The sequence below is a fragment of the Macrotis lagotis genome, chromosome 5 (assembly GCF_037893015.1).
Source record: "Macrotis lagotis isolate mMagLag1 chromosome 5, bilby.v1.9.chrom.fasta, whole genome shotgun sequence".
NCBI classification, from domain to species: Eukaryota; Metazoa; Chordata; class Mammalia; order Peramelemorphia; family Peramelidae; genus Macrotis; species Macrotis lagotis.
The window spans coordinates 100140931-100168736 of NC_133662.1; the positions used below are offsets into that span (position 1 = coordinate 100140931).

The 27806-nt window shown below is 31.1% G+C and overlaps 1 protein-coding gene across 1 annotated transcript in view; it reads left to right on the forward strand.

The window, feature by feature from the left end:
- The window catches only part of GRIK2 (glutamate ionotropic receptor kainate type subunit 2), an 851151-nt gene that overhangs the window by 779454 nt on the left and 43891 nt on the right, over nt 1-27806 (forward strand). Inside the window, exon 14 of the mRNA XM_074187246.1 lies at nt 20092-20317. Within this exon, the coding sequence (XP_074043347.1) occupies nt 20092-20317 (226 nt within the window). The remainder of the gene's footprint in view (nt 1-20091; nt 20318-27806) is intronic.

The window sequence follows — 27806 nt, forward strand, 5'->3', positions numbered from 1 at the left end:
GCTCTGAAGAATGGTCAGAGATTAGTTTCTGAAGACTTTTTTTTATTGGGTCCAATATATAAGTTGAATTTTGGTTAATTTCTTCAAGCTTTTGGATTATAAAGGATCACAGAAATATTTATTTCTGAAGATACAGTGCATTAAATTGTGATGGGAAGGCAGAGAAACTGGTTATTGAGATTTATTTTTAAATCTATGTTAAGGTCTCCATTAGCCTACTTCAATATGATAGTGATTTAATTCTTAGAAACTGGATAATAAGGTAGTTTTATTACAAACATATTAGTAGTGGAATTAATTTTAATATTATATAGAACAGTGATATTGCAAAATGTTGCATGAACAGTTTTCTTGTGACTGCTGATATTCTGTGACTTGATCTATTTAAAATAAAACTTATTTTTGAGAATCTTCATTAAGCAGATTTAAGTAAACTTTCCTTCTTGCCATCATCTTTAAAGCTTAACACAACTCCATCCTCAAGAGATAATACAAATATAATGAAAATTGTCTTGCTACTTTAGGAGGTAGGAATCTCAAAATAAAAGAAACTGAAGTGTCCTCAAGCAGACTTTGAAATTCCAGTTTGTATAAGAGAAAGTAGAATGTACAAGGGTAAAGAAATCACTCATCTCTCTAAAATAACTGATTCAGGTAACATGCTTCTTATTTTTGGTTCTTTTGCAAGCCAATGAAGTTAAGTGATTTGCCCAAGTTTATGCAGCTGGTGTCTGAGGTTGAGATAGAACTAAGGTCCTCCTGACTCCAAAATGAGTCATCTTTCCAGTGAGCCATCTAACTACCCCCAAGAGTATACTTTTAAAAACCAAAGAAATTATATTTGTATAATGTCAGTAAAATGAATAAACCTCTTATAATATGAAAAGTGCTACCCTTACTTTATAGCAAGTACAAAAATGATATTTTCTAGTGCTTCAGGGGTGGCAAAGTGCTTTATACAATTCTGTTTCATGATGTACTCACAATATATTTATATTTCCCAAAATCTTATAGTACCATTGACTAATGACAACAATACTAACAATTTGACAACGACAACAATAGTATCTCTGAAAATCACCCATTGTTCATGTCACAAAGAATGGACAATAAAAAAGTCAGAAAGTGGGAGCTAGGTTGATATGTTTGGATTCTGATTGCCCCAAGATTGCAATAGCAGCTTTAATAGTCTTGTAGGAAACCTGAAAAATTGACGACTGGGGCTCTGGAGATATGGCTGCACTCAACTAGTATGATTAAAATGCCCTTATGAATGTAAAAAATAAAGATGAATTTAGTCTAACTCTAAAAAAATTGTAATGATTAGTTTACCACAGACAATAATGGAGTTCCTTGTGGAATATACCTATTGGATTATGCTCAATAAATTGGGTAGTCCATTAAGTAAGCATGAAATAGTCTGAAGATTTGATTATCTTAATTCTGTTTCAGTATTATATCATAATATCATAAAAATGAAAATAGTTCTTATAAATAATAGACACAAGGTTCCATACTCTTTTCTGTCAATGGCACCCTGGACTCCAACAAAGGTAAATATATTGTTGACCAATATAAAGCAATAAAAAATCCTCTTAATTTCTTCTATTTAAATGGGATATATGAACTATTAAAATTTGAAGAAGGAAAAGTTTAAGATCATTTGAATATCTTCACTTAATGCAAACTCAACAAATTAGTTATAATATATACAAATAAACATTATATATATATACATATATATATATATGTATGTATGTATAAAACAATAACAAAATGGACAAAAATACTACTACGACCTCAGGTTGTTTTTACTGGAGATAGGTATTCTTAAAACTAGAAGCTGATGTTTGATAACATAATTCCTATTAGCATATATATTATAAAACAACAGTAACTTTTAAAAACCAGCACCTGATATAATTATAATTAACAAATGTATTCTCCTTTGGTGTTAAAGATAAAATAGAAAAAACATTTGTGGACACACTGAGAACCATCGAGGGAAAGGTAGAGCTTTTAAGTAACACCCCTAAAGGACAAGTTTCAATAACCACCCTGAAAAAAATGTATCTTGAGAGAATTGTGGAAGACCTATGGAAAGGCATCAACAGATTATATCAAGATCTAGATAGTACATTCTGGAAAAAACTTGACTGCTATGTTATCCAATTCAAGGAACAAAAAATAAATGTAAAATTAAAAAAATAGGTATGTGTTTATATATGTGTGTGTTTGTGTGTGCTTATATATGAATGTATAAGCCTATATATGTGTATGTGAAATTTTTGATTTCTTTAATCAGTTATTAAAACTTAAAATAAAAAATTAAAGTGATATATGAATAAAACAATGCAAAGATCAAAAATATTTTATAATAATCTTAAGAAGAAAAGAAATCTTAAGAGAGAATCCTTTGGAGCAGGGGATGTGAAAAGATTTTGCTACTTTATATAGTTGAAAGAACCTGATATAATAAAAATATAAATTGGATCAAACAAGAAACAGAAAGCTTCTTTTCCATAATGAAAGAGGGAGCAATTATCTCAAGGATGATGGCTGATACTTTAGTTTCTTGACAAAACTGGAAAGTGTCAGAGCCATATGTAATCTACAATTATTAACTCAAATTCTTCAAGTGCCAGCCAAACACTTTTTTCAACATCCTCTTGATTGTGAGCATAATTTCACCTATATTAAGGGAGCAAATATGATAGTATCAATAAAATAGAACACGTTCAAATATTGGCCAGTTTCTAGGGTTTACTAATAATATTACCAATTGAACATCAGAAAAGAATGTACTACATATTTAAGTTTAATTTACATCATTAGCATTTTTCATCATTTTCTTAAGTTTAAACAATTTACAAAACAATACATCAAGCCATAATTGATAGCATTTGCCAGACTCTGAGGTGTAAATGTTCACAATGATATTTAACAATGGCTATTGCAAGCTGGTGTGAGCTTTTTCCAGCTCAGATATATTTGTATGCTTTAAACAAAATTTATATATATTAAATCACTAAATACAACTGAAAATAATATGTGAAATGTAATATTTTTGATGATGAGAGAAAATGGTATATTTCACAATTTCCAGAGTTATAAAGAACAACTTTTATTTATTTGGTAATTGTTGAATGAAAAATAGCATAATAATCATCTTACCATGACATTTAAAATGTTTTTGTGAATTATCAGAAAGCTTTTTTTACTTAAATCTATACTCATGGATTATTCATGTACTCTAACTACATAAAATAAAGTCAAACATAGCAAAACACTGAACCATTTAATGTCCACATGGAGAATTATTCTTAATTTTGAAAAATATCAAATGATGTCTCAAAAATTAGTATGAAATATAGTATTTTTCATGAAGGACAGTTTTATCTCAATGGTTCCACTTAGTTTTAAAGCTATGACAATTTTTCCTAATTATAACAAAGCATGGATTTCAATGAGGATATTGAATTGTATTTTAGTCATATAATGAACGTGAGTGTCATCCATCTATATGAATTTATACCTATATGTATATATGTTCACACATACATGTATTAAGCAGCATCTTCATTTCATGAAATCTTTCTCTCATGCTATCAAAATGTCATTTGGAATTAAATAATGTAGAATTCTGACACTACAAGGAAAGTTAGAATTTCTTTGAATCATTTGATATTCAGGTAATATATACAAGTATCTTGGTTTCATCATGCATAAAAATTATATTAAAGGTAAAGGTTTAATTGTTCTAAATGCTAGTATCCTGAAATAAAAGTGAATTGGAACAAATATATTTAAGCCAAGGTACATATACATAATACTACTCAATGTACACTTTTGGAATATGAAATGAACCATAAGAATTTTGGAATTTATCCTCAAAAAAGCCCATGTAACATTAATGAATCCCTAAGCAAATCAGCTTGAGGTCTCTGTTTAAAATAAGGTCAAAGAAAATAGCAAAAGTTGACAATAGCTGATATCATTGGATTTTCTAATAATGCAATGATAAACAAACACCAAACAAATAAATATCTATACTAAGAATTTGTAGAAATGAAAGGGGATAGTGATGGAAATTCAATGTCATAGAATTACCACCACAAACCACAGCAGGATAAACATTTTTTTCATACTAAGCTGTTACCCATGAAGAAGTGAACATATCATTTATCACTTAAGAATACTGTTTTAACAGATGTCAGTCACCACATCAAATATCTATAATCTCCAAACTAGATCGGGGAAGTTAGGTGTGACATTGGATAGCTCAATGGCCTTAGAGTCAGGAAGACTCATGTTCAAGAATTGAAATCTAACCTCAGACATTTACTGACTGTGATCCTGGGCAAGTCACTTAATCCTGTTCATCTCAGTTATTCACCTGTACAATGAGCTAGAGAAGGAAAAGACAAACCATTCCAATATCCTTGACAAGAAAACTCCATATGGGATCATGAGGGGTTGAAAAACTACTGAACATCAACAATCAAAATAGATGGGACATTAAGTTTTCAAAGTGTGGTCCTAGCAGAGTATATCAAAACCAAATGGGAAGAGAATGAAGGAAATACCACCTTTATCATACAATCTGCCACTGAAATTGTTCCAGTGTTACTTTTAGTTATTCTTTAATGGTTGAGTTTTCATATAAATAATTTTGTCCTGCTACAACAGTCATTTATTTTAATCATCTATGTATGCCATGGAGAAAACTAGGAGGCTCAGTGGATAGATTTTTATAAGGAAATGTCAAAGCACTTCAATACCTTTGCTAAGTAAAACTTTATACATACATGCTCATGAAGAATCAGACATGTCTGAATAGCTGAGTCACAATGTATTCCATAGGCTATCAAATATTAAAGGATAATTGCAGCATAGTAGTGTCCCTCAGACCTGTATTTATATGAATTTCATCAAAAAGGCTTCTATTTGTAAAATTTTTAATATGTATGTAAATATTTATATATTTTAAGTATATTTATATAAATTCTCTTAAACCTCATAATAAACCTTTAAATTGATTTTTATTTTTCCAAATATGTTATGAAAGTTTTCAACATTCATCCATATGCTTATGTATATTTTTAAGTTACAAAAGATCCTTGCAACATGCCCTTCCCATCCCCCTCCCTTCAATGGTGAATAGTCAGGTTAATATTGTACATGCACATTTGTGTTTAACATGTTTACAGATTAGCAATTTTCATAATGAGGAATTAGGATTAAGGGAAAGAAATACATAAGAGATTTTTTTTAAAAAGTGAATTCAGTGTTCATCAGACTCTGAAGTATTTTTTTTTTCATTTTGTTTTGTTTTTCTTCCTCTGGATGGGGATAGCATTGTTCATAGTTGGTTTAATAGGATTGCCCTAGGTCTCTGAATGGCTGAATCCTTCAGGGTTAATCATCTCGCAATGCTGTTGTTAATGTGTACTTTGTTCTCTTGGTTCTACTCCCTTTGTTCAACATCAGTTCCTATAATTCATTCCATGTTTCTCTAGAGTCTGACCATTTATGGTTCCTTAGAGAAGAAAAGCATTCAATAATATTCATGTATCATAATTTGTTTAACCATTCCCCAGTTGATGGGTATTCCCTCAATTTCCAATTCTTTGCCTCTACAAAAAGAGTTGCCATGGATATTTTGGAACATGGGACTTTTCCCATATTTATGATTTCTTCTGATAAAGGCCTAGTTTTATTGCTCTTTGACCATAATTTCACATTTCTTTGCAGAATCATTGGATCAGTTCACAACTCCAACAGCAATGCTTTATGTCCCAATCCTCCCACAACCTTTCTAACATCAATCATTTCCCCTATTACTCATCTTTGCCAATATGATAAGTGTGAAGTGATACCTCAGAGTTATTTTAATATGCATTTCTCTAATCAATAATGATTTGGAGCATTTTTATATATGATTATTTAAAGCTTTAATTTCTTCATTTGTAAACTGTATTCATATCCTTTGATCATTTATCAATTGGGGAATAAATTGTAAACTTATAAATTTGATGCAGTTTTCTATATATTTTAGAAATGAGACCTTTATCAGAACTCCTAGTTGTGAAGATTGTTTCCCAGATTTCCTTCTAATTTTGCAGCATTGATTTTATTAGTGCAATTTAAAAAAATATTTTAACATGTGAAATCATTCATTTTGCAGCTTATAATATATTATATTTCTTATTTAGTCATAAATTTGTTCCCTTTCCATAGATCTGATAGATAAGAGAATTTTGGGGTCTATTAATTGAACTATAGTGCCACCTGCTATGTCAAAATCCTGTACTCATTTTGACTTTAATTTGATGTAGGGTGTGAGATATGGAGTGTGAGATATAGTCTATGCCTAATTTTTGACATACTATTTTACAGTTTTCCCACAATTTTTGTCAAATAGTGAGTTCTTATCCCAGAAGCTAATGTATTTGGGTTTGTCAAACAGAAGATTACTATAGTCATTTACTGCTGTTTCTTTTTAATTTATCCTACTTATATATCTGCTGATCTATTACTCTATTTCTTAATCAGTACCAGGGAATTTTGATGCATGTCGCTTTATGGTATAGTTTTCAATCTGGTAGAGCTTTTTTACACCTTCCTTTATATTTTTGTCAGTCCCCTTGCTATTCTTGATGATTTGTTACTCCAGATGAATTTTGTTACTATTTTTTCTAGCTCAGTAAAATAGTTATTTGGTAGTTTGATTGATATGGCACTGAATAAGTTTTTTTAAATTGGTTAGAACTGTCATTTTTATTATATTAGTTCAACCTAACCAAGAATGATTGATATTTTCCAGTTAGTTAGATCTGACTTTATTTGGGTGAGATGTGTATTATAACTGTGTTCATACACTTACTGGATTTGTCTTGGGAGGTAGATTCCCAAGTATTTAATGTTGTCTACAGTTATTTTTAAATGGAACTTTTGTTTTCATCTCTTGCTCTTGGGCATTGTTGTTCATATATAGAAATGCTGATGATTTATTTCGGTTTATTTTATATCATGCTACTTCACAGAATATTTAAATTGTTTCCAGAAGTTTTTTGGATGATTTTCTTGGGTTTTCTAAGTATATCATCATATCATCTGAAAAGAATGAAGGCTTTGCTTCCTCTTTGCCAGTTCTGATTCCTTCACTTTCTTTTTCTTTTATTATTGTTAAAACTAACATTTGTAATACCATATTGTTTATTAATGGTGGTAATGGCCATCCTTGTTTCACCCCCGATCTTATTGGAAATGCCGATCTTATTGGAAATGCTCTGAGTATATCCTCATTACACATTATATTTGTTGATGTTTTAGATAGATAGATATTGCTTATTATTTTAAGAAAAATTATATTTATTCCTAAATTTTATGGTGGTTTTTAATAGGATAGATGTTGTATCAAAGGATTTTTCATCATTTATTGAGTTAATTATATGATTTCTGTTGGTTTTGCTATTGATATGTTCAATTATGTTGAATGTTTTCCTAATATTGCACCACCCCTCCTACCTGATATAAATCCTACCTGATCATGGCATATTATTCTAGTAATATCTTGCTGTAATCTCATTGCTAAAATTTTATTTAAGATTTTTTGCATCTATGTTGATTAGGAAGATTGGTTTATAATTTTCTTTGGTTCTTTTTGGCTTAGGTATCAGCATGATTTTGGTGTCATATTTCATATTTTTTAAAATAGTTTATATAGAATAGGAATTAAATGTTCCTTAAATATTTGGTAGAATTCACTTGTAAATGCATCTGGACCTGGAGACTTTTTCTTTGGAACCTTATTGATGGTTTCTTCAAATTCTTTTTCTTAAATGGGGTTATTTAAGCATATTATTTTCTTTTCTGTTAATCTGGACAGTTTGTATTTTTGTAAATATTCTTTTCATTTCATTCAGATTTCCAAATCTATCAGCATACAGTTAGACAAAATAGTGCCAAATTTTTGCTTTAATTTCTTCCTCATTGGTGGTAGGTTCATTTTTTTTTTCATTTTTGATACTGCTAACTTGGTTATATTCTTTCTTTTTTAAAAAAAAAAATAGATTCATGAAAGATTTATCCATTTAGTGACTTTTTCATAAAACCAATTTTTAATTTTATTTGTTAGATCATTGGTTTCTTTGTTTTCAATTATATTAATCTCACTTGGTTTTTCAGAATTTCTTATTTGATAATTAATTGGGAATCTTTAATTTGTTCTTTTGCTATCTTTTTTTAGTTCCATATCCAATTCATAGATATTCTCTTTCTCTATTTTATTCATTTAAGCATTTAGAGATATAAAGTTTTCCCCCAAAACTGCCTTTGCTAGCATTTCATAAATTTTGGCATGATGTCTCAATATTATCATTTTCTTGAATATAATTGTTGATTATTTCTATGACTTGCTCTTTGATTCTCTCATCTAAAATTAAGTTATTTAATTTCCAATTAGTTTATGCTTTTTTTTCTATCACCCTTTGTTATATGCAATTTTTATTGTATCATGGTCTGAGAAAAATGCATTTATCATTTCTGTCTTTCTGCATTTGACCATAAGGTTTTATGCCCTAGTATATGGCCAATTTTGTTATACATGCCATGTACTGCTAAGAAAAAGGTATATATATATATATATATATATATATATATATATATATATATATATATATATATATATTTTAAGATTTTTCAAGGCAATGGAGTTAAGTGGCTTGCCCAAGGCCACACGGCTAGGTAATGATTAAGTGTCTTAGGTTGGATTTGAACCCAGGTACTCCTGACTCCAAGGCCAGTGCTCTATTCACTGTGCCACCTAGCCTCCCCTAAAAAGGTATATTTTGATCTCCCATTTAAGTTATCTCCAGAGCTTTATCATATCTAAGTTTTCTAAGATTTCATTCACCTTCTTAACTTCTTTCATGTTTATTATTTTGGTTTGATTTAATCTAAGTCTGAGAGAGAGAGAAGGAGGTTGAGTTCCTCTATTGTTAAAGTTTTGCGGTCTGTGTCTCCTTGTAAATTTTCCTCTAGGAATTTGGATGCTAAAGGTATAGGTGCATACATGTTTAATAGTGTTATATCTTCATTACTTATGGTACCTCTTAAGAAGTTGTAGTTTCTTTCCTTATCTCTTTTAATGAGATCTATTTTGGCTTTTGCTTTGTTTGAGATCACAATCTCTATTCCTGAGGTTTTTTATTTCAGCTGGTGCACAATATTTTTGCTTCAAATGTCTTTCTTGTAAACAGCATATAGTAAGATTCTGTTTTATTTTTATCCATTCTGCTATCTGCTTTCATTTTATGGGATGGTTCATCCCATTCACATTTATAGTTAAGATTACTAATTCTTTATTTCCCTCCATGCTATCTTTCTCCATTTATATTTTTCACTTTCTTTTCCTTGTATTCCTCCTCATCAAAGGTCTACTCCCTTTCCCTTTAATTTTTCTTTTAAAATTTAACTTTCAATTTGTTTTCCCTTATACCTTCACTTTCCCTTTTCTTAGTCCCTTCACTTATCATTCCTTTCACCACTCTTGTCTCTTGCATGAAGAGTAGGATATATTTTTAAACCTAAGTGGAAATGTATTTTATTCTCCTCTCTGAGCCAAATCTATTGAATAGAATTTACTCAGTGTTTACACTCTCCCTTCTTTTCCTCTAAAATTGTTATTCTTTGTTCCCCTTCATCTAGTATTATTTATCTCCCAAGCACTGTTATCAGGCATCCTTAATCACAGCTTGATTAATTAATTGTTTGATAAGCTCAAAGTGTTATCAAAATACCATCATAGATTGAATGGCTGATTACTTACTTGTTTGATATTCAGCATTGCCTCAGATTCACTAAGCACCTTCCCCTCTTCTGTCTCATTGGAAGTACATTTTTTCCAGAGTCGTGATTATAATCATTTTACCCCCTCTTTAAGTACTCTCCAAGGACACACAATCCTCATGAGCCAAAGTATCATCCAAAGCCAAATCATTTCATGAACTATTTGTACCTCTCCCCACAAGCATATTTTCTCCCACACTTCTCCCCCTTCCCAACCAAGGTTAAGTAAAGTATGAATTAAGTCTAATCCTGATTTAATTTACCATAATAATCTCATGGGGATCTAAGTACTTAGATATTCTTAATGTCTTGCTGAAATTGATTATAAGTTATATGAGACACTGACTCAGGACTGCCCAGCTTATGATACCCTCATCAGAGAAAGTGCTAAACTTGGAAGTGCAGCAAAATTAGTGTAAGTCAAAGGAAATTGAGACAATTAAGTTTAGTACAAACACCCCCTGCTTTTCATCAGGGCTTTTTGTCTCAAAAATATTGATATAATCTTGGACCTCTTCAATGGAAAGGCAAGATCTAAGTCGATCTCTTCAATTATATTTGACCCTTTAATTACCATAAGAGAAGTGGAATTCTCAAGTTATGTGTTATATCTTCCTTTTTAGAAATTTATATTTTTGACTAATATTTGTTTTATTTTGTCCTTCCCCTTTTCATTTACTTTTTTAATGCATCTCCTGAGTTGTATATTTGGTGATTAAAATCTCTGTTGAGTTCTGGTCTTTTTGTCAGGATGTTTTGGAGGTCCTCTATTTTTGTTGAACATCTATCTTTTCCCCTGACAATATATGCTTGATTTTGTAGGGTAATAAATTCTTGGTTGTAATCCCAGCTCCTTTGTTCTTCAATATATGGTATTCCAGGTCCTCCCGTTCCATCAATATTGAGACTGATAGGTCCATGTGAATCTGCTTGTGTTTCCTTTGTATTTGAATTGTTTTATTTTGGTTTTTTTTTTTGCTGCTTGGAAAATTTTCTTCTTTATTTGACAGTTCTGGAATTTGGCTATAACAGCTCTTGGAATTTTTATCCTTTGGTCTCTTACTGGAGGGGTTCTTTGTATTCTTTCACTGATTATATTGTCTTCGTGTTCTAGCAGACTTGGACAGTTTTCCCCCCTGATAATTTCTTGCATGATGTTTTCCAGGTTCTTCTTTTGATTTAGGCTTTCTGATAGTTTGATGCCTCATAAATTGTCTCTCCTAGATCTATTTTCTAGGTTGTTTCCCCTAAATGGTACTTTACATTTTCTTCTATTTTTTTCAGCCTTCTCATTTTGTTTGATGGAATCTTATAGTCTTGTAGATTCATTGGTTTCTATTTGTTCAATTATAATGTTTAGTTTTATTTTCTTCACTTAGCTTTTGTGCTTTCTTTTCCAGGTAGTCATTTTTGCTTTTAAAGAAGCTGACTTCTTTAGTCAATTTCTCATAATTTTCCTGCATGAATATCATTTTTTTCCATTTTTCTTCTGTCTCTTCTGGGGTTTTAAATTTCTTTTTTTAAGCTCTTCTATGAACCTTTGAATTATCATCCAACTCATAGACTATTTTGAGACTTCCCCTGTGAGTAATCTTTCACTGAATTCTTCTTCTGACATGACATTGTTATCAACTTTATCTGCAAAGTAGTTTTCTATAGTGAGAGCTCTTTAAGTTTTTTTGCTCATCTTTGTTATGTTAGCTCTCTCCTGGAGTATAAGGAGTATAGATCCAAACTTTTGATGCTGGCACTGTAGTCTTATCATTGGCCAAGAGGTTTCTTATGCAGTCCAGGCCTTGCCTTTGCAGAGCTTTATTTCCTCCTTTTTGTCCAGGTTCTGCCTATGCAGTGGTTTATTCCCAACCCAGTCCTGTCTTTTTGCCCTGTTATTCTTAGAGTTCAGACTTTGTTTGAGGTTGGGACCCTCCCTGCTGGTTTGCGGAGATCTATTCTGTGGTCAAGCTGTCAGGACCTGGACTGCACTGTGGCTAAAAGCCTCCTGCTGGCTTTCCTCTCTTCAGTCTTGCTTAGCTTTGCTTCCCCTTTCCCCCCCAAAGAGACAGACCTTCACTGAAGATCCTCTAGATGTCTACTATTGAAAACTTCTTTGGATCTTCTCCTTTTTTGTTGGGATCTGTAGCTTGAATGTCAATTCAGAGGATTCATTTATCTTTGGTAGGGAAGAGCCCCAGAAATGTATTAGTTTCATACTTCCATCTTGGCTATATCCCAGAAGTCCCTTATAATAATCCTAAACCTGGTACAAATGACTTTTTTTGTCCCTAATTTTTCCCTGGTGGAAACTGAGTATTAGAGAATTTAAATGACTTTGTGTCATTATAATAATAATATTTATATTATGCTTTAATGTTTGTAAATTGTTTTCCCTTATTCCTTAAAAAGGCAAAGGCCTCCTCAGGGAGGCCTGCATTGAATTCTAATATTCTGTATGTAGACTCAAATTATTACTTTCTGTCCTCTTCTTCTTCTTTTCTCCAACTCCATTCTCCTCAAAATAAAGGCAATAAATCATTTAAAATATGTAAATTTATTTAAATAATTTAATGAATTGAAGGGTTCAAAATCTTAATTCATTTTCACATAAAAAAACTCAAAACTCAAGTAATGTAAAGTTCTATTGGTTTAACTGATCGATTGCTATATCTGTGTGTTAGCTGTTCCTTTAAAGGTTTTTAAATATTCAAGTTGAATTATTTTTCCTGAAAAAAAAACCTAAAAAGGTAAGCATATCTGTCACATGAAGAAAAAATTATTTTCCATGTGCTACATTTCTTATTGCTTGCAACTCTCTTCTTGACAGCAACACCTTTTCTACCTTTCTTCATTTCTGCTCTATGGGCCATGAAAACTGCTGTTACAAAGGAGAAAGTTCTATATGAATGGTTTTGATTGGTTTGATGCTGATGCAGCAATCAGCTGGATCACAAGAAGGTTTACCAGGCTCAGCAGTCTGATGAAGTAAATACTTCCAGACATTGACATCCTTAGTAAATGGAATATCAGTAATGTGAAATAAGGAAAGTGGGGGTAACAGAAATGAATGAAGAGGAACAGAGAATCAATGAAAGCCTCTCTGGTATCTACTGTGGCAAAAACCCCCAAAATAAAAGGCAAATAAATCAAGTCTATAAAACATTGAATTTTTTAATAGAATTATTAAAGCATTTTTATGAACACCCCATCCCCAATACAGACATACAAATCATATCTGTGAATGAAAACCTTTTCAATTTGATAAATCTGTGAAAACTTTGTGCTAAAGTGGCATAACCCAGGATATCCTCATTGTCCACAGAAAGAGATATAGTGCTTCTATAAATTCATAATCTCATTTAGGAAGTTAGCTTTGTTACTCCTTCCACAGAAATTTAACTTCTCTTAATCTGTTTCCTCTCCTGTTTAATGAATATAATAACAGTGTCTGACTCATATGCTTATGAGGATCAAATAAAATAACATTTTAAAAATAATTTATCATTTTTAAGTTTTATATAAATGTTAGCAGTTTGTTATTATTATTTTTATACTTTTAACTTTCTTGGTGAATATTCATTTCACAACGGGAACTTGAAGCATAATAATTTATATAGGCTGATACCATGTGTAGTTAAACCTGGAAAAATGGTTAATAAAATGGTAAAATAAGTACTTTGTAGGGTTTTTTTTGGTCAATGACATTAATAATCTTATTGCAAGAAGGTATAAAAAAATCAGAAAGCAAAAGTCTATAGCTAGGAGTTTCTATTCCCTGTTGAACTGGTTCATACTCTTTATACTCACAGGAGACTGTAATGTAAGATAGTATGTAGGTTTATTCATCTACAATGAGGAGGTGTAGTATGCCTTCCAACTGACTGATTCTTTGTATAGGGTTTCTCCTTCCCTGCCTGAAACTCTACTTAGGAAATCCAATTATACATCAGCAGGTGGTTTAGATAAGCCTGGGATGAGAGAATAAGAAAATCATTGAGACTAAGCAGTTTATTCAGTCAAGTAGAGACCTAAAGAAATTATCTTCTTTTACTCCAGAGACTTTTGTATGTTATACAACACAAAGAGTGTTTCCTAGTATCTAAGAATTCTATCCACTTAAACATCCATAACTGGATAAAAAGTTAGACCCCAATTCTTCTTTTTTGGCTTGATATTAATCATTAATCTCATGTTAATACAAAATTCAGTTTCCTAGTAATTTAATCGATGATTTCTAGTTTGTTTTAGATACAATTTTTCATTTTTTATAAATACATTTTTCTGTCAGCATATATGAAACTGAGAAAAAAGTTGAGATAAAAACAGGTGATAGAGTTAATGTGTCTTTAAAGAAAGAGTCCTTAATAGGGAATTGAGACCAATTTTAGACTACATTGTTTCCTTTGAACAAATTGTTTTATCTGTTTTTGTATAATGATGTTTTATATAATGATGATATTATACAATTTTCAAGGAAATTTTCAAGATTTCATATTCTTTAATATCATTTGTAATAATAGTTAACATTAATATTGTGCTTTAATATTTGCAAATACCATCTCATTTTATCAACACAAACCCTTGGAGTTAGAGTTGGCAACATTGTCCTCATTTTATAGATGAGGAAACTGAAGGAAGAAGAAATTAAGCAACTTGCCTAGAGTTAATTACACAACTAATAAAACTGGATTGGACTTGAACTTAAGTACTTCTGACTCCACGTCCAACAAACACTTCTCAGTGTCATCTAGTACATTTGAAATCATAAAACCTGAACTGTCCTTTCTATATGTCTATAGGCAGGATTTTAGAATGAAGGTAAGATTTTACAGCCCAGAACCAATATACTTAGGTACCTCTTCATGTTGAGTGGTATTACAGGATCTAGAACTAGAAATAAAGATTGTTTAGCCCAGTCCTTGAACTTTGCAAATGAAGACATTGTAACCTACATAGACTTAAGTGACTTTCCTCCATTTGCCCAAGTAGTAAGTAACAAAGTCAAGGCTAGCTAGATAGTATGGTGATTAGAATGCTGTGCCTGGATCAAGAAGATCGTTTTCCTAAGTTCAAATCTAATTTCACTTACTAGCTGTCTGACCTTTGACAAGGCACTTAACTCACTTTATTGAATTTCCACATCTATAAATGAACTAGCTAGAGAAGGAAACTTCTCCAGTATCTTTGCCAAGAGAACCCAGAAGGAGTTCATGAAGAATCCAGCCCAATTGAAAAAGGATTGATCATCAGTAACAATGTAATAAGATTAAGTTTTAATCCTAGCTCTTCAGACTCCAACCATTACATTGTACTAAATATACCACAATGCTTCTCTAGCACCTCTAATATACTTGTGGGATCTGGAATAATGACATATTCTAGCAATCAGAACAAATTAGTCATCATGATTAAGAAATCTTGAAATGAGTGAAAAACGTCACAGCTATCTGTGTAACTATATACATACATACCTGTATACATATATACCTAAAGTACATATATATTTAGAATGTGTTAGAATGTTCAGATAAATAGACTTTCATTTAGTGCCTTCTTCAGGTAAAGAAAACAGGTATTTGGTAATGGAATTTATATTATTCCCCAATGAAGTCTTATTTCATTGCTATTGTTGTAGTGATCCAGGATTCTTGAGAGACCTATCATGCTTTGAAAGTATGGACCTTGTGACCTACTATATGTTTGTTGTCCAAGGTCTAGCCTATCAAATGGGAAGACCTATCTCCAGCTATAGTGTGAACCTTTTGGTCACAGAAACTCTTAAAATGTTTCACTTAAGTTGTGGCAGGGTTACAATCTGTGTTAGTTGAGGGAATATTCCAGAGTGAAAAAAAATCACAGAATTTTACTTTGAGTTTTGTTTTGTTTGGGAAATTTGTCATAATCTCTACTTCATTTACCTCCCCATAATGCTTTCTCTATGGATCAAAGTAGGAGAAAGCATTATCTATGCTAAATATCCAGGTTCTACATCTGCTCTTTGATATAATTTCTTCCTTTTAATACAGTCCCATTTGAAAAAAAAAAAGATGATTCATAGGTCTAGGAATCTACATGCAATCCTCTCATTTTGCAGAAAACAAAACTGAGATCTAAAGAGGTTGTGCCTTACCCAAAGTCATAAAGGTAGTAAGTAATAGAGGTGGGAGAGGAACACAAGGTTCTTTGATTCCAGAACAAAGCTTTTTCTACTTTGTCAAACTGCATATTCCCACCTCTCTCTAGTGTCTCTATATGTCAAGAAAATTAGTGGAAATATACCCAAACCGGTTTCCCCCTCCCTTCATTTCCTTTTGAACTGAAGTTATCTGACTTTCACTAGTATTTCTTATGGGAAATCTTTGAGAAAATTTGCCAACTAATTGCACTCAGGAGGATCTACAAATGTACGCTTCTGCAGAAAGTGGAGAAAAGGTCTTGGCATGTCGATTCTGAATCACTTGATACTGGGTGTGGGAGGGGGAGAATTAAAAGCAGGTGTGCAGAATGGTAAAAAAATTCTATCACCAAAACATTTACAATCTTATTAGAAAAATGAGGCATTCATGGGATAATTAATAATATATATACATATATATTATAAAATATATGGATATGTAATATATAATGAATATAGTAAGGCAATATATAAGAAGGTACCTAAAATAGTGTAGGTAGTAATTGCCATAAGAAATCTCAGGAAAGAGAGATTTCTGTTGTGAGAAATACATTTAATGGTTTTATATGAAACCAAATTCAGTATTTTGCTTTTGTCATTGAAGGGAAGGTAATAGCATATATTATTTAAAACCTTGTAATATATAGGAAGACACTCCTATATATTCATTTATTTAAAAATAACATTTTAAAAGATATAAATGTCAAACTTCCCTTAATGTTTATAGATTTCAATTATATTTGAAATGAACATCTTTGATAGAATCATTCTTTGGATAGTGTAATGACAAAGCATCAGGAATATTCTGAATGTTTTCCTAAGGAAACATAGATTCAGGTTTCTTCTGAAGCAAATGAAAAATGAAGACTCTACTATGTCTTTGATCTAATAGTTGTGGTATTTCCATAAAAACACCCTTTATGCATATATTCAAGAGACACAAGGACATGGATTAATTGTGTGACTCACATCTATAGAAAGTACCCATGAAGATTGTTTTAGATTATATAAACACACACACACACACACACACACACACACACACACACACACACACACACACACAGAGAGACAACTACCAAGAAAGAGATTTTGATGACAGAGGGAGATAATAAAGCATTAATTTTTATTTTTTAATAAATACAGAAATGATATAGTTTGCCATATAATATTCTAAATGATTTGCTATTTTTTCTTAAAATGATGGTAAATTTATTAAAATTGGTTTATTCTATAAGATTACACTCCTGCATAGTGATTTGGTGTTTAGTGGTGGTTTAATAACATCGAGACCTTTACATTTAGAATGGATAGTTCTCTTTAACTTTTATGCACATACTGGGTTCTACTGTAATTTTCCATAATTATATTTGATACCTATTTGTTAATTCTATGAGTATAAATTGCTCCACAGTAGTCCTTTTCTTAGCAAGCTCTTGCTCTGGTAGGCATCTAGTTCATTCAAACAATAGTATTTTTCTTTGAATTGAGCTAAAAATATATTAATTTGGTTTGGAAGAATATGTTGTTGATGCTATATAGACATAATCCCAAGTGAACAAGAAGGAAATCTTTTCTTTTCATTCATTTATTAAGAGAAATTTTATTCTTCCCCCCATACTGCCATTTATATCCCATTTCTTTGGAAAGGTATCTGATTTTTCTATTGTTGATGATTTGCTTTTCTGTCTTTAATTTAATATAATGCCATCCATTCACTTGCCACCTGCCCCTTGAAGCAAATAAAAATGCTTTTGTAGTTTATTGTTTACTATATTAGACTATATGTATGACCTGTGTTAACATTTAGTATCTCCAAAAAAGTAAAAATAGCAAAAACAACAGGATTTTTATTAGCTATAAGGAAGATTACTGAAAGTTATATTTTTAATAACTAATTTAGAGAGATTGGAGACAATTATCCATATAATTCAGTTAATACTTCATCCCACACACGTTTTTTACGGATTTTTTGCAAGGCAAGGGGGTTAAATGACTTGCCCAAGACCATACAGCTAGGTAATTATTAAGTGTCTCAGGTCAAATTTGAACTCAGGTCCTCCTGACTCAAGGGCTGGTGCTCTATTCACTTTTCCACCTAGCTGCTCAGTCCTACCCACTTTTAATCTTTTTTTTATCCTGTGTGTTAGTATTAAACTCAAGTAATAAAAATTACATTTCCTTATTCCATAAATAAATATACAAATATATTATAAATATTTTTATGACACTTTGGATATCAAACCCTTTTCTATTGGATGACGTGGTTTCAACTTACTAGTCCTGGTAAGTTTCTATATATTTAAAACAAAGCAAGTATTATAAAATCTCAATAATTTATGATATAATTTTTGAATCTGATTTCAAATTCTCATTATGAATAAAATATGTTAAACCTTCTATTGCCTTTCTTAATTTTTATCACTGTCCGTTAATTTTAAATATCATCTTTGAATTTCTAGAATTATATAAAAAATAATACAGATAGGGTAGCCTTGGAAATGAAATGACATTATTATTTTTTGTTCTCTCTTCAAGTAAATATAATAATAAATCAATACAGACCATTTCTCATTGCTTGCTTTAATGATTTAGATACAAATTTCATCATTTTCTTTGTTATTTTCCATCTATAAGACATTATTTCTTTTCTATGGAATGCTGGGACACTTCCACATCTTCTAACATTTGTCTTTCCAGTCATCTTAGTATAGATGCTTTCATTGCCTTTTTTCAAACTGAGTACTCATGTTTTCTATATGCTTTGGGATTTTTCTGGAAGATATATTTACATTTACAATATCCATGAGACTTAATTCATTTTAGAAATATTGTCTGTGTGGGTAATTTTTTTATGACAAGGTATATCATCAAATTTCATACTATCATCATTAAAATAGTGACAACATTCTTTTGGACATGATTATTTCTCCTAATTTTTAGTGAATATAATGACAATTTCATGTTCATAAACTAAATTTGCAAAAATGAAACTGTGTCTAACAAAAATGAAAGTGTGTAATTTAAATTGCATGTAATTTCATTTGTGAGAAAATAAAGGCTCGCACTTTGGAGTACAATATCATCCTTTCTATCAATATGGGTCTGGCGTGTAAAAAAAGACAGTCTTTTTTATTATATTGCTATTATATGTTGTCAAAGATAATGATTTCCAGATCAACCTTCAGAGAGTAGGCATGAACTATTCACTTCAAATGCATGTTTTATCAATGCTTTGGATGATAACCCCTTCTTCCACTTTAGCAGTGAAATCCTGATAAAGAATGCTTGAAGTTTTTTTTTTTTGTAAAATATAAAAATAATCTCTTTTATTTATCCTATTATAGTTATTTAAAAAATTAAATGAAAAATTTCTTGTTCTCACATGGTAAATGGAAATAAACTTCACCATGACTAGGTTATCTACGTGGTAATGTAAATTCACACTTATTTGAAACAAATACCCTTAGCCTCTGTTTGAGGTTTCTTTGGGGATTAAAGTAGCAGTTGCTATAGAACCATTTCCATGGAAGAATATCTTATAGTGTTGCTCTGGGCCCATTTTCTCTCCCAAAATTAAAGAAACAAAAATTATGAAGGTTAAGAATAATAGATGATATACTAACTAAAGAGTACATTTATATACCTCTCTACTAATTTCATTTTATATTTTCCATTTTCCAATTGTTTCCCTCCGAGCAATATTAGCACATATATCAATAATATAAAATAAATATATCGCTATTATTATATATCAATAGTATATGAAATTAATTTGATCATTAAATTTTGGGGAGGAAAATGATATGGTGATAAGAATAATTTATAAAATAGTTTATATACAATGATATCCACTCATGTATTTATATATGTGCATATCTGTCACATGTACATATATACATAAATATACATTTTAAATGAGAATAAATATTAAATAAAAATAAAAATACAAAAAATATATATTGTAGTTTTATTTATAGCAATTCTGTTTACAACTTTTATGTGTGAAGTTTGAACTATGACTTTTTATCTTTTATATTAGTAGAAAAAATGTTCTTTTTTCATTGCAGAAATCAAAAATCTCCACTTATGACAAAATGTGGGCCTTTATGAGTAGCAGGAGACAGTCAGTGCTTGTAAAAAGTAATGAAGAAGGTATCCAGCGTGTACTCACCTCTGATTATGCCTTCCTAATGGAGTCAACAACCATTGAGTTTGTCACACAGCGGAACTGTAACCTGACACAGATTGGAGGCCTTATAGACTCCAAAGGCTATGGTGTTGGAACTCCCATGGGTAGGTTACATGTCAGCTATTTGTACTTTGGTCATTAATCTTAGTTGAAGCAAGAGGATGGGAAAAAATAATGATTCCATATGTCATTAAGAATTTTCTATTTGACCTCAGCAGTATGCTTTGCTCATGAAATGATTAGAAGCAGGGCAAAATTTGCATGTTTAAATTTGAATTATTGGATGGAAATGGAAAATGAATTACTATACAAGTAGTAAATATGTACAAAAATGTAGCATATTCTCATTGCCTACTTCCTTCTTGATAATTAAAATAATTTTAAATTAAAATAATTTTATTTACTGTTTATTGCATACTAAGTTTGTTTACCAGAAACAGAAGGTTGAGTTGGGAGACATGTGATTTTGTCCCAGTTCCCAATACTAACTAGGTAATGCAGTGAATAGAACGCTTAGGTTTGGAGTCAGGAAGACAGTTCAAAATCAGCCAAGATGCTTACTAGTTTTGTGATTCTGGACAAGTCACTAACCCTAATTTTGTTTCAGTCATTATAAAATGGGAATAATATTAGAACCATCATCCCAGAGTATTTGTGATTATATGTAATAACATTTGTAAAACTTATGGCACAGAGCCCAGGATCTAATGGGTACTTAATAAGGTCGTCCTTTCTTCTTGTGTGAGCAAATTACTTATCTCTTTGGACCTCAACTTTCTCATCCATAAAAAAGAAGTCTAGGTAATCTCCATGTATATTTCTATCCATAGCATTTGAAAAAATTTCACAGCATAAAATTGATATCAAGTCAGATTGAAAGTCTTAGAAACTAGTTAAATAAAGTTAGACATGAAAGAGGCTAAAATACTTGTACTGATGGAAATTTAGAGCCAGAGCAAGTTTCTTTAAACTATAGAAAGGGTTTGATACTTTTGAAAGAAAATGATCACAGTCTAATCCTAGCTTACTGAAAGTCATGGGCATATTTCTGTGTCTAAATCTTAATAGGCCTGCACTAAAGAACCAAAGAAAGAAAAATCAAATGAACAATCTTGTTAAGGTCAATCAATAAATAGATATGTATGTACAAGGTACAAATTGATTTAAATAACAAATTATTTATATTGATCTTTGCTTAGTTGTGAGTAATGGAAAATGTGAGGTTACTACTAGTTTTTAGGTGAAACGAGTACACTATAGACATTCCTCACTTTGAATAAACCCTATAAGAATAGTACCTGCCTCAAATTTTTAGAGTCTGGAACTACTTGGTTGTGACCTTTTCTAAACCTTGAGGTTACAAGCTTGAAAGATGTGTTCAACACTACTATCAACATAACACTTTGTATTTTGACTAGCCTTATGACATGACTTGGTTAAAAAAAAAGCAAAGAAACAAAGCAAAACTTATTTTAGTTATTCTTGGTACTATCCTCAAATGAAGTACCCCTGTTCCCTCACTTCAACCACATTGTTGTTTGTTTTTATTTTTGCAAGGCAAAGGGTTAAGTGACTTGCCCAATGTCACACAACTATGTAAGTATTAAGTGTCTGAGGCCAAATTTGTCAGGTCCTCCTGACTCCAGGTCAATGTTCTTTCCACTGTGCCACCTAGCTGCCCCCTTCAACCACTTTTAAAAGACATGGTACTAGGGCAGTTAGGTAATACAGTTGATAGAGCACTGACCCTGGAATCAGGAGGACTTGAGCTCAAAACCAGTCTCAGACACTTGATACATATTAGCCAAGTGACCTTGTGCAGGTCACTTAACCCCACTGCTTTGTAAAAAACAAAATAAAACATAAAAGACTGGATACTATTTTATAAGACCTCTAAAAGTAAGATTTTTTTTAAAAAAAGAGATTACTAAACATCCAGCTACAAGTGGTCATATTATGTTTGGAATACTACCAGCATGAGCATGTCATATAGAAATTCTCCTTTTCAAGACAGACACATACACACACACACACAGACAGAAACAGTTTCTGCTTGGTCCACTGCAGAATGTTTTCCAATGAGATATATTGTATTTATAATACTTGTAGTTGGGAAAATAGCACTCTCTAAATCTTAATTTTGTTTTTACTTTAATGGTTACTCTATAAATTGAAGATCTCTTATACCCTAATTTGAATATACTCCTGGATTGACAGACAGGATGTTAAACCAAATTGTAAGATAAAGAAAGTCTTTTGAAACTGAACAAATATTAGTTCCTATAGAGTAAAAACAAAGTTATTAACAATACCTCTTGTGATAATAAAGTAATATAACATGATTTTGTAAACAGAATTTGGGAATTACAGACCAAGATTCAGATACTATCTTTGATATACATTAGCTATATAAAGCTAGTCAAATCATAATTTCTGCAAAATGCTTAAATTAATAGCCTCATTCCTTATCTCACAGAGATAGTTTTAAGAGAACACTTTTGAGAGGCAAATGAAGGCCTTCTATAATTGTGAATTTTATAGCAATATTTGATAAGGCTTGAACAACTTCAGAACATGAAATGACTTTGAGAAACATAATTTTTTACTCTGTAACTACTTCTAGATAGAATTGTTTATATTCAAGTTTCATGGTTGTTTTTTATTTTGACTAATGAAATTTAAAAATAAAGTATAGAGTTTGTTATTATAAATTTGATATTGTATCTGAGTGGGGCTCAAAGGCTGCCAGGAGAGCCTCCTGGGACTTTAATAGAAGAGATCACTGATATAAATTCAAAATATCAAAATAAAATCCTGAGACTTTCACCTGGTATTATTTCAGGATGATTGTTTTCATTTCATTCCAATATACTTTCAGTATCAAAGGAACTATGAACCACAATGTATATCATAATAACATTTTCCTCTTCATCTTAACAACAAATGCATGCTCAATGTATTGGATTTTTATTCCAAAAAGGAATATATTTTATATATATATATATATCTATTATTTTTCTGTTTTCAACATAAATCTAAAAGGGGAATAATATATTTGGACAGGATAATTTGAATGTGATGGTATTGCTATCTTGGTCATTTGCACAATGAGATGAATCTTCAGAATTTTTTTATTCTTCCCTTTCAATGCAATTATTTTCACCAAATTTAATTTATAAACATTAAAGCTAAGACTTTGGAGGAAAAAACTATATTCATTCATAGTATAGAACACAATTAAAACATTATTTGGAATAGGCACTTTTTGAAAGCAGTTTGTATTCATAAAATTTCATCAAAGAAGTATGATCTAGAAAAAGGTATTTCACACTCCACTCCCTTAAATTAAAGACTTCACTGCAGAGAGAGAAAAAGGTTTCAGGCAATAATTTATGATCTGCTATTTCATACCTCTGCTAGAAATATGACTTCATGAATTATTTATATTTGGATATGCCATTAATAAGCACAATACCATGCATTTCTGTAGTATTTGAGGATGAGCTACTTGACCCCCTCCCCCAAGGGGGAAAAAACAACAACAACAAAACTTTAGACAAACAGAAAAATCTACACCTGTCAAATTTTCTCTCTGCATACTCCACGAAATTATACTCAGTAAAGTGAGTCTTTGTGTCTTTTTCTTTTAAAAATATAGAATAATATATTTAAAACCAGAAAGGAAATTAGATGCGTCCTAATCCAATGTCCTAATTTTAGAGATGTAAAAACTAAGGCTGAGAGAGGTTAAGTAAGTGACTTGCCCAAGACCATTAAAGTAGTAAAAGACAATATTTTAAGATTCAAAACTTGGTTCAATGGTTCTAAATTCAGTACGATTCCTACTGTACCTCAATGATTTTTCCAGCTACAGGGAGGAAGGGAAGTTTGAAATTCATACTTTTTTCAAGGAGAACATAGTAAAATTATATTTAAATATTTCCCAATTTATCTATATAAAATTGACCAAATCAAGCTTATGTCATGACAAAACATCTTGATATCATTTCCTCCTCTCCATCATTAAAGATGAATTTGCTGTACAAGTCTGGATGATGACAAGTTGGGAACAAGTTCATGGGAGATTGAATTCCACAAAATCAACTTCTGAAAAGGTTGGGATAAATCTCTCAGGCTTTGCCAATAGGGGAAAAGAGAAAATCTGCTTTGATGTAATGTCCATGATGTCAAATCTGAGGTTCATAGATCTACAAGTAGAAGGAATTTTTAGAAGTTATCAATTATAGCCTCACCTCTCAATTTTACAAATAAAGAAACTGATTCCTGGAGAGAAGTGACTTGTCCAAGGTCATATAGATAGGATGAAGAGAAACTGTAGCTCTATATCTATAACTGGAAGCTCAATGTTCTACTGCAACACATTGTGTCTAGGATCAAGAAGAGAAAGCTTTTTAAAAATATGATGAATCATATGGAAAGGAAAATAAAAATATATTGAAATAAAATCAACAAACTTGCTCACTCTTTTATCTTTGTCCTTTACACTATTAGTAAAATCAAAGTGTGCTTTTGGCTTCAACTGTTTTGTTATGAACTGTAATTTTTCCTGTGTGATTCACTTAGTGGATGTGTCATCACAATTCATCAATGGGAGTGTTAGCCTCATTGCTGTGGTACAGGCAAACTGAATGTTTCAGAGGCAAGCTATTTAATTAGGGAGGTTCTGTTTACACCAAAATACCTTAGTGAAGTAATCAGCAACAAATACCACTAAGGTAAATTGTTGGGTAAATATCAGCTGGTTTAATTATGTTTGGGCAATATTAAATTTCTTCTAAGAAACTATACGGAATATTTTCAACCCATTTAAAAATAAGTCACATTCACTATGTTTGTAGTTTGTCAGAGACACATGTTTTCTGACTTGTAATGAGTTAACTGATCTTTGCATTACCTTGCATTTGGAAAGAAGGTTAGAAAAAATGTCAGGTTGGAGAGGGGAGAATGGTAATTCACAGCAGTTTTCATTAAGATGTATTAAAAAGTGGAATCCACGGTAATGCTGTTTCTTTACTTCACCATAGGCAATAATCTATTTTATCAGAAAAGGGAACATTGCTACCTAATGATGTTTTCTGCAGCATTACTTCCCCTCTTTCTGATTGCCAATATTAAAAGCCCATTTATTCTCTCCATCTCCAATGTTGATTATATGTACCACTTTGTGGAGTAGGGCAGGAAGGCCCAGCAGGCCATGTGCTGGCAGGAAAGCCACAGCATGGTAAAACACATTCAGACTGGTGGCTGCTATTTTGTATTAGTTTTAGTGTAGTTTTACTTTTTCTTTCCTTTTAGGAGAAAAAATAAAGGGGAAAAAAGTTTGAAAAATGAGGTAAATATTACTAATATAATACTTATTTTTAGTATTTATTTATTTATTTTTTGGTTTTTTGCAAGGTAATTAGGTTAAGTGAATTTCCCAATTTGAACTCAGGTCCTCCTGACTCCAGAGCTGGTGCTCAACCCACTGTGCCACCTAGATGCTCCTAGTATTAATTTTTATAAGAATTTGAACTTGAATTTTTTTTACTTTCCTACCCTCCCATCCCTCCTCCTCAAAATAACAAGCAACTTAATTCAGATTATACATGAGCAATCAAGTAAACATATTTCCCCTTTGGTTGTATTATAAAAGCACAAAAGTTAAAAATCACCAAAATAAGTGAAAATAAATATAATTCAATCTGTATTAAATCTCCATAGTTTTTTCTCTGAATGTGTATAGAAATTAGCACGATTAGTCTTTTGCAATTGTCTTGGATAATTGTATTGCTAAGAAGAATTGAATCAATCATAGATGAGCATTATACAAGGTTGCTGTTACTGTGTACAACATTCTGTAGGTTCTGTTCATGTCACGTAGCATAAGTTTATGTAAGTTTCCAAGTTTCTGAAACCTGCTTGCTCATCATTACTTAACACAATTTTATTCATCATTTTATTCATTAACCAAAACTTTAGTCATTCCCCTATTGAAGAGCATTCCCTCCACTTCCAATTCCTTGCCACCACAAAAAGTAAAAAATTTTATACATGTAGGTCCTTTCCCTTTTTTTATGAACTTTTGGGGATATAGACCTAGGAGTGGTATTGCTGGATCAAAGAGTATGTACAGTTGTATAACCCTTTGGATATAGTTCCAAATTGCTCTCTGAAATCTCCAGATTTGTTCACAATTTCACCAACAATAGATTAGTGTCCCAATTTTCCCACACCTTCTCCAGTATTTATCATTTTCTTTTCTGTCACATAAGCTAATCTGAAAGTTGTGTGGTGTTACCTCAGATTTTTTTAAATGTGCATTTCTCTAATCAATAGTGATTTAGATAATTTTATATGACATAAATAACTTTAATTTCCTCACCTGATAATTGTTAATTCATAAACTTTGGTCATTTATCAATTGATGAATGACTAGTATTCTCTTAGATTTGACTCAGTTCTCTCTCTATATATTTTAGCAATGAGGCCTTTATCAAAAAGACTGGCTGTAAAATAATTATTTCCCATCTTTCTGCTTCTCATCTAATTTTAGTTTTGTTAGTTTATGCAAAATCCTTTTAATTTAATTTAACCAAAATAATCCATGTTGAATTTCAAAATGTTCTCCATTTTTTGTTTGGTCATAAATTACTCCTTTACCAATAGATCTGAAAAGTAAACTATTCCTTGCTTTCCTAATTTTTGGGTTTTTTTTTATCACATTTTATGCCTACATCATGTTTGGCACATGGTATGAGATGTTAGTCTATGCCTAGATTCTGCCATGGTATTTTCCAATTTTCCAGAAGTTTTTGTCAAGTTTTTAAGTAAGTTTTTATCTTTGAAGTTAGAGTCTTTATCAAATATAAATTGCTATGATCATTTGCCACCATATCTTATATAAGTAATCCATTCCACTGTGATCTACCACTGTTTTCTTCACCAGTTACAAATAGTTTTGATGAATGCTTCATTATAATATGGTTTTTCAGTTTAGCTAGGCCACCTTCCTTTGTGTACTTTAAAAAAAATTAATTCCCTTCATATCCATTATCTTTTGTTCTTTCAGATGAGTTCTGTCATTATTTTTCTAGTTCTATAAAGTAAATTTTTGATATTTTGATTGGCAAGGCACTAAATACATGAATTAGGTAGAATTGACATTTATATTATATTAGCTCAGTACACCTTTGAGCAATTGATAGTTTTCCCATCATGTAGATCTCATTTCATTTGTGTGAAAGTATTTTGTATATAATTCCTAGATTCATTTAGGCAATTCCCAAATATGTTCCCAAATATTTTATATTATCCACATTTATTCTAAAAGAAATTTCTCTATCTCTTCTTGCTTATCTTTGTTGGCAATAAATAGAAATGCTGATGATTAATGTAGATTTATTTTCTATAGTTTGGCTTAAGTTGTTCACTATTTCAAGTAATTTTCAGTTGGATTCTCTAGGATTTTCTAAGCATACCATTATATCATCTACAAAGAGTATTTTTTCCCCTTCATTGTCTATTCTAATACCTTCAGCAATTTCTTTTTCTTCTCTTATTGCTAAAGCTAACATTTCTAGTAGAATATTG